This window comes from Terrapene carolina, unplaced genomic scaffold (genome assembly GCF_002925995.2).
Source record: "Terrapene carolina triunguis isolate 2854851 unplaced genomic scaffold, T_m_triunguis-2.0 Scaffold21108, whole genome shotgun sequence".
Classification (NCBI taxonomy): domain Eukaryota; kingdom Metazoa; phylum Chordata; order Testudines; family Emydidae; genus Terrapene; species Terrapene triunguis.
Genome location: NW_020685459.1, coordinates 1 through 7,745, shown reverse-complemented (window position 1 = coordinate 7,745; position 7,745 = coordinate 1). Strand labels below are relative to the sequence as shown.

Genomic DNA, 7,745 nt, shown 5'->3' with positions numbered 1-7,745 from the left:
GTAGTACTTTGCTATTGGTAAAAGACCAATCACCAGTTATTAGTGTTATGTTCATGGTGCACACACAGAGAGGTTAGATAAAAACATAAAATATTATTGTTGTTTATTGCTTAGAATCCAGAACACTACCATACAAAAACCGCATAACAGAGAGATACAGAGCCGGCTCCAGGTTTTTTGCCGCCCCAAGGAAAAAAAAAAAGCCGGGGGACCCCCGCCGAAGCAAAAAAAAACAAATAATAATAATAATAACCGGAGTGCTGCCCCTTGAAAAGTGCCGCTCCAAGCACATGCTTGGAATGCTAGTGCCTAGAGCCGGCCCTGGAGAGGGAGCAGGCTGCTCCCTAAAAGAGAGAGGCAGAACTCACCCCACCTTGCTCTAGGCTGGCTCTCTGTAGGCTGCCTGCTGAAAGACCCAGATTGCACACCTTTCTGCAGAGCCGCCCAGCATGCAATCAGGACCAGGAAACCCTTTGCAAACTGAAAGTGATAGCTTGTAATTTAAACACAGTTTTCAACACACTACAATTAATCCCTGGAGGAAGTGGGGCAGGGATGGTATTGCTCCTTTGTCACATGATTTCTTCCATACACTGACTCCACTGAGCAAATTATTAAACTCACACTAGATAAATACAGAAGCGTAAAGAACAAAGTTCAATAGCCATAAAAGGTATCTGTAACAGGAGAAAGTTTAGCTTCAGCCTTAATGCCCGTACAGCATGTAATTCTGCTATTCAGGTAAGAAATCACATTTTAGCTAAATCAGAAATAAAACTTGTCGTGTTTACAGGGATATTCAGATGGATGTTGGCCTAGTGATCTGGTAAAAAGAAGCCTCACTGGCTGATTAAATTTGAGAATTAAAATTAGATTCTTCCAGGTCTGAAACTGCATGACAGAGAAACATTACTGTCATTTGCAGGTAAGAAGGAATTTGCTCAGAATAGTTTATGTTTCACCTTATTTCAGGCATTAATCTCAGGAATAAAGTGAACTAGCCAACAGATGTGAAGAAAGATGAGGAATTTGAGGTTGTTTCTGTATGGGAGAGTTTTCAGACAGCTCCTTATATTAATAGTGGGGTGTGAGCATTGTGCTTATTTTATAAAACAGTAATGATGATTAAAAGAGCTGTGTTGTCAAATCAGCCAAGACAAAGAAGACTGTGTTCTCCACTGCAATGTTTTTGGTTTTGCCACAAGCGCACATAAAAAGGTTGTTTGTAAACGCTCTCCTTTTATATTGAAAAATTAAATATGTCCGGTGTTTTCCAGGTAGTTTATACATAAAATTATGGATGGCCAACCTTTTTGTGTATGTATCTGTATCAGTCTGTGGATGCAATTTTAAATAAGGTCTATGGGTGCTAGGCACCCAAATGCCATTGAAAATTAATGAGCCTTTATTTTTTAGAGTTTTGTCTGTGTTTGAGTAATCCCCTTTCTGGTTTATGTGGCAAAGGGGACCTGGAGATAATGATAGTTTCTGATTTCTTTTGAAAAAAGGGAGTAAAATATTTTGAAAGTTAAGACAGAAACATTTGACCCTTTTTAAAAACAGATCTGATTCTGCTTTCACACAGGTATAAATCTGGAGTAACTCTATAGATTATATGAACAGAGAATCAGGCCTATCTATTCCGTCCCCCCTTTTAAATCTTTGTTTCCCTTTATTTCCTTCCAGACCTAGTGAAAAGCACATTCTGATCTTAACTTCTGTGTGCATAGAGAGCGTATAGACTGATTGACAGAAAGATGCATTGATAGGATTGAGAAGTACAGTAATGGGAACTGATGTGTAGTTCCATTTTGTTCTGCAGGAGATCTGGCCTCCATTTGAACTCTGATCTTTCATTTTCCTTTGTTGGGAGAATGCTGTAACTCACCCTTACAGAAGACTGAGTGCCTAGCGTGCTTTGCTGGGTGCCCTTGTGTCTATCCAGGAGCATTGCTGGACTCCACGGAGAATCCAGTCCCATTCCAACCTGAGCTGGGCAGGACTGAGTTTAAAAATATCAAAAGAATTATGTGGAATTTATAATTAGATATAGGAGGGATGGGGGGGTGGATGGATGGGTTGTTATTCAAATTCTACACTGATCAATCTTTCCTATGTGACTTGATAATGGGGATATATTATTAGCAGATAGGGTTGATCAGAGGGGAGGAAATGAGGAACAATTGTACTAGGACCCTGAGCACAATGGGGGGCCCAAAACCAGAGAATCATAGAATATCAGGGTTGGAAGGGACCTCAGGAGGTCATCTAGTCTAACCCCTTGTTCAAAGCAGGACCAATCCCCAGACAGATTTTTGCCCCAAATCCTTAAATGGCCCCCTCAAGGATTGAACTCACAACCCTGGGTTTAGCAGGCCAATGCTCAAACCACTGAGCTATCCCTCCTCCCTTAAAGTAGGGGGCCCAAAACTGGACACAGTACTCCATATGAGACCTCACCAATGCTGAATTCAGGGGAATGATCACATCCCTCAATCTGCTGGCAATGCTCCTACTTATACAGCCCAAAATGCCGTTAGCCTTCTTGGCAACAAGATCACACTGTTGACTCATATCCAGCTTCTCGTCCACTGTAACCCCGAGGTCCTTTTCTGCAAAACTGCTGCCTAGCCACTCAGTCCCTAGTCTGTAGCAATGCATGGGATTCTTCTGTCCTAAGTGCAGGACTCTGCACTTGTCCTTGTTGAACCTCATCAGATTTTTTTTGGCCCAATCCTCTAATTTGTTTAGGTCCTTCTGTATCCTATCCCTACCCTCCAGTGTATCTACCACTCCTCTCAGTTTAGTATCATCTGCAAACTTGCTGAGGGTGCAATCCAAGCCATCCTCTAGATCATTAATGATCTGTAACATCTGCATAAATTCAGTGAAATGGAGGGGGTGGGGCCCCAAATTTCTCTCAAGGGGCCTGTTAACAGATAGATAATTAGCAATACATCTTTTAGAGCATGATCCAAAACCCCTATTAAAAAAAGGCACTGGCTTCAATGAGCTTTCGGTCAGGCCTTCTATGAGGAATTGTAATCCACTCTGTGTGTGTGTAGTGATCACTTCATAGGTGGTATAGAGATGTTACTTTTCTCACGTTAAGTACCTGTCTAGCTAGCTCAATCATAACAGTCTACGATTTCAGTTCTGTAAATCCCCACTTCAGTCCCCAGTGTCAGTCAAGATGACAGTTGTCCCACAATCATCTTTTAGTGCTAAGAACTTACATACGGGTTTTTAATTAAAAAAAAAATGTATCTGACAAAATCCCTTTTATAACCCCTGGGCATTTCCCAAGGGCCCTGGTGAGCACTACCTATTCCTTCCTTCCTGTGGGAAAATTATCAGTAAAGATAATAAAAATTCTGCACACCTTTGGAAGACAGAGTAGGGTCTGTAACGGGTATATTTCTTCAACACAGCTCAGTGTACATAGGAACATTGGTTCCAATCCTGCTCCAATTAATAGCAGGATCAGGTCCTTTGTCTATAAGGGTTTTTTTTATTTTTCTTACTGTGTTGAGCTATTTCTACCCTCACTGCTGTCGTTTTTTGCTCTGCATTTGAAGAGACTGGAAGACTAATGATTTCCCTTGGATGTTTCATCACTGTCCTATTGATGTCTTGAAAGCCCACACAGCGATGGGGTCCGTATTTCACTGGGTGACAGCTGTTCACATACTGACTTTTCTACAGATGCCACATTTGATTACAGGTAAATCGGGTTCTGTGTTAAACATATGAAAATGAAACAACTAATCATTACCAGGGCCAATGGAAAACCATAGATTACAAAAATGATGTATTCATATGTCATCCTTTACTTTGCGAGGTATAAGGTTTCATTAAAAAAAACTGTCTAAAATTTTTATTTTCCAGGTACATTTCCATATAACCAGTCCCCTCTGTCCTGTTCAACCTCATATGACCTGACTCAAATGCAAGCCAAACAATCACATTACGTACTATTCTAATACAGCTTATCCATACAGACAAATGTATTCCCTTTGGGAGAGCAATTTACTTCTCTGCACCACTTAAGTGATACTCAGTCCCTCACCATAGAGTTAATGTGGGACTTATTTTGTTCATTGGCTTATGATAATTTACTAGGCAGGTTCTCATATCAATTTCCAGGGCTATTCTTCAGGTTCCTTACATGATCACTAAAATTCACTATCAAAATCTGAATGTCCCATAACAGATCATATGGACCCACATCATTGAAGCCTCCATTATGGAAGAGCCATGCAAAACATATTAGGACAAAATCCAGTGGGCACACCTTTCAATATGCAAAGTGAGACACTTACTGATGTTAGGTAGTACCTATTTCCAGTGATAGCCCCACTTGAAGTCAGTGCTACAAGTCACAGGGTTAGTCATTGTGAGAAAGAATCTGTGACTAAAATACCAAATGTGTGATAGTATTTCAGACTGTTCAGATATAAATGTTTAATGGTGAGAGTAACTGACCAATTTTCCAAGGGTCGTGGTGAATTCTGTATCACTGATATCTTCTAAATTAAGATTGGAGGTTTTTTCTAAAAGATCTGCTCTAGGAATTATTTTAGGGAACTTCTTTGTCCTGTGTGATACAGGTTAGGCTGAATGATCACAATGGTCCTTTATGGCCTTGGAATCTATGGACCTGTGTATGTGCATAAGTGTGCCCATGCATGGTTGTGCAACTACCATCCCAGCTGGTGGTTCTTCCCTTGTAGGAGTTTTTGGTGCTTTGGCTATGCATTACCAGTTCCATTTTTTCCTGTGTAAAAGTGCAACTAGAGCAGGGTGAAATATTTCAGCCAAATAGTTTATTCAATGAAAATTGCTGTTTCAGTTGACCTAAAACTATTTGCCAATAGTTTCCTATAGAATCAACAAACGAGAGCATTGACAATGGATACAACCTCTGTTTCTGTCTACCCACAGGTCAGTTTAAAATCATCCCTCCTCAGAATCCTGTCATTGCTATCATTGGAGAAGTGGTTGTCCTGCCTTGCAATCTGACAACTCAGATTAACCCTGAGACAATTACTGTCCAGTGGATACTTTCTAGACCCTCAGAAAAAATAGATGTGAGCACCTATGATGGACCAAATAACGAGGAGAGACAGGATGAGAGATACCGGGACAGAACACTGTTCTTCCCAACTGAATTTCAAGCAGGAAACGTGTCTCTAAACCTGAAGAATGTCATTGTTTCTGACAAAGGGAAATACACCTGCAGTGTCTCTTTGGGGACCTGGTATGATGAGGTGGTGGTTGAACTGGATGTGACAGGTGAGTGGAATGGCTCTCTCTCTCTTCACTCTAAGGTAATGCAGTATATAATGTGGCAAAATGGCTGATGTTGGTATAGTGGGTCCTGCACTTTTCTTGGTGGGGGGCTAGGATGCCACCCCTTGCCCCTGCTCTTGGGGCATCAAGGACCCCGCTAGTGGCCCGGGAAGGTGGTAAAGGAGGGAAGTGGGGAAGGGGTCTGGGTTTGTGCCTCACTTTGAGCACCAGCCCCTCGCAACCCTGCGGGTTTCTTACCCTCTTCCACCTTGGGTAGGGTTAACCTCAGTCCTTAGATGGTGGGAAAGGGAGTCTCCCTGCCCTGCTGGGGCAGGGTCTCCCTTCCTCCTGTTCTCTGGTATTTCAATTATCAGGAACACACCTCCAAATTCCAGTCCTCTCTCCTCCCTCACACCACCCTGTCTGCCTGAAGCAGGGTGTTTTATTAGATTCCTGGCAGGGTCTTAACTGACTACAGGTGCCCCAATTAACCTGTAGCAACCCTCCCTAGTCTACAGGGAACCATGCCTTAATTATCCTAGGACTTATATATCTCCATTGACCACTCTCTCACTGCTCCCTGGCCCTGCTGTATCACACTAACCATGTGGGGCCAACAAAGAGTAAAGGGACGTGGGGGAGGGGCCTTCCTTGGCTCCAGGGTCCAATGTCCTTCCTTTACCCCTTCTTCTCCCCCTGTCAACAATCTTCAGGGGAATCTGTTGGCCAGCTACAGCTCGCAGGCCAGGGTTTGATCCCTTTTTCCCCCTCCCCTTTGCAAGGGGGGAAGGAAGATTTGGCTGGAACAAGGACCAGTCTGTCAGGCAGCCCCTAGAGGATCATCTCTAAGGGCTCAGTCTCACTAAGACTGTTGCCCTTTTATGGGGTTTACTTTCCACCCCTCTTCCTGGGGTGTATTGTTTTGACCTCGTTCAGGGTGGCTTTGGGGCAGTGTGTCTTGTAGCTGTCTCCTCCTTGGCTGGACTCCCTGTGCTGCCAGTAGTCCCTGGGCAGAGCAACCTTCTTCCTGTTCACCTTCTTGTGCTAAGCTTAGACTTTTAAGCACCTCCCCCTCAATAGAATCATAGACTCATAGAAGAATCAGAGAAGATTAAGGTTGGAAGAGATCTCCGGAGGTCATCTAGTCCAACCCCATGCTCAAAGCAGGACCAACACCAATTAAATCATCCCAGCCAGAGCTTTGTTAGCCGGGCCTTAAAAATCTCTAAGAATGGAGATTCCACTACCTCCTGAGGCAACCCGTTCCAGTGCTTCACCACCCTCCTAGTGAAAAAAGTTTTCCTAATATCCAACCTAAACCTCCTCCACTGCAACTTGAGACCATTGCTCCTTGTTCTGTCATCTGCCAACACTAAGAACAGCCGAGCTCCATCCTCTTTGGAACCCCCCTTCAGGGAGTTGAAGGCTGCTATCCAATGCCCACTCAGTCTTCTCTAAATAAGCCCAGTTGCCTCAGCCTCTCCTCATAAGTCATGTGCCCCAGCCCCCTAATCATTTCTATTGCCCTCCGCTAGACTCCTTCCAATTTGTCCACAATTGTAGTGGGGGGACCAAAACTGGACACAATATTCCAGGTGTGGCCTCACCAGGGCTGAATAGAGGGGAATAATCATTTCCCTTAATCTGCTGGCAATGCTTCTACAAATACAGCCCAATATGCCGTTGGCCTTCTTGGCAACAAGAGCACACTGCTGACTCATATCCAGCTTCTCATCCACTGTAATTCCCAGGTCCTTTTCTGCAGAACTGCTGCTTAGCCAGTCTGTCCACAGCCTGTAGAGGTGCATTGGATTCTTCCTTCCTAAGCGCAGGACTCTGCACTTATTTTGGCCCAATCCTCCAATTTGTCTAGGTCACTCTAGACCCTATCCCTCTTCTCCAGCATATCTACTTCTCCCCACAGCTTAATGTTATCCATTAAATTGCTGAGGGTGCAATCCATCCCATCATCCAGATAAGTAATGAAGATATTGAACAAAACCAGCCCCGGGACTGACCCCTGGGGCACTCTACTTGATACTGGCTGCCAACTAGACATCAAGCCATTGATCACTACCCGTTGAGCCCAACGATCTAGCTAGCTTTCTATTCAACTTATAGTCCATTAATCCAATTCATACTTTTTTAACTTGGTGGCAAAAATGTTGTGGGAAACTGTATCAAAAGATTTGCTAAAGTCAAGATATATCACATCCACCACTTTCCCCATATCCACAGAGCCAGTTATCTCATCATATCCGGTATCAAGCGGAGTGCCTTTTTCCAATCTTCCGAGGCCTCCCCCAATCGCCACCAGTGTTCAAAGATAATGGCCAATGGCTCCGCAATCACATCAGCCAACTCCATCAGCACTCTGGGGTGCATTAGATCCGGCCCCATGGACTTGTGCATGTCCAGCTTTTCTAAATAGTCCTTAACTTATTCTTTCACCA

The 7,745-nt window shown here is 43.6% G+C and overlaps 1 protein-coding gene across 1 annotated transcript; it reads left to right on the top strand.

Moving 5' to 3' along the window:
* Positions 1-3,571: 3,571 nt before the first annotated feature.
* On the top strand, positions 3,572-5,330 carry LOC112120990 (butyrophilin subfamily 3 member A2-like; the record flags this gene model as incomplete). Its single annotated transcript, XM_029913964.1, has 2 exons — positions 3,572-3,724; positions 4,945-5,330. Coding segments are annotated over exons 1-2 (504 nt in total), but the record flags the coding sequence as incomplete, so codon positions are not given.
* Between the last annotated feature and the right edge of the window lie 2,415 nt (positions 5,331-7,745).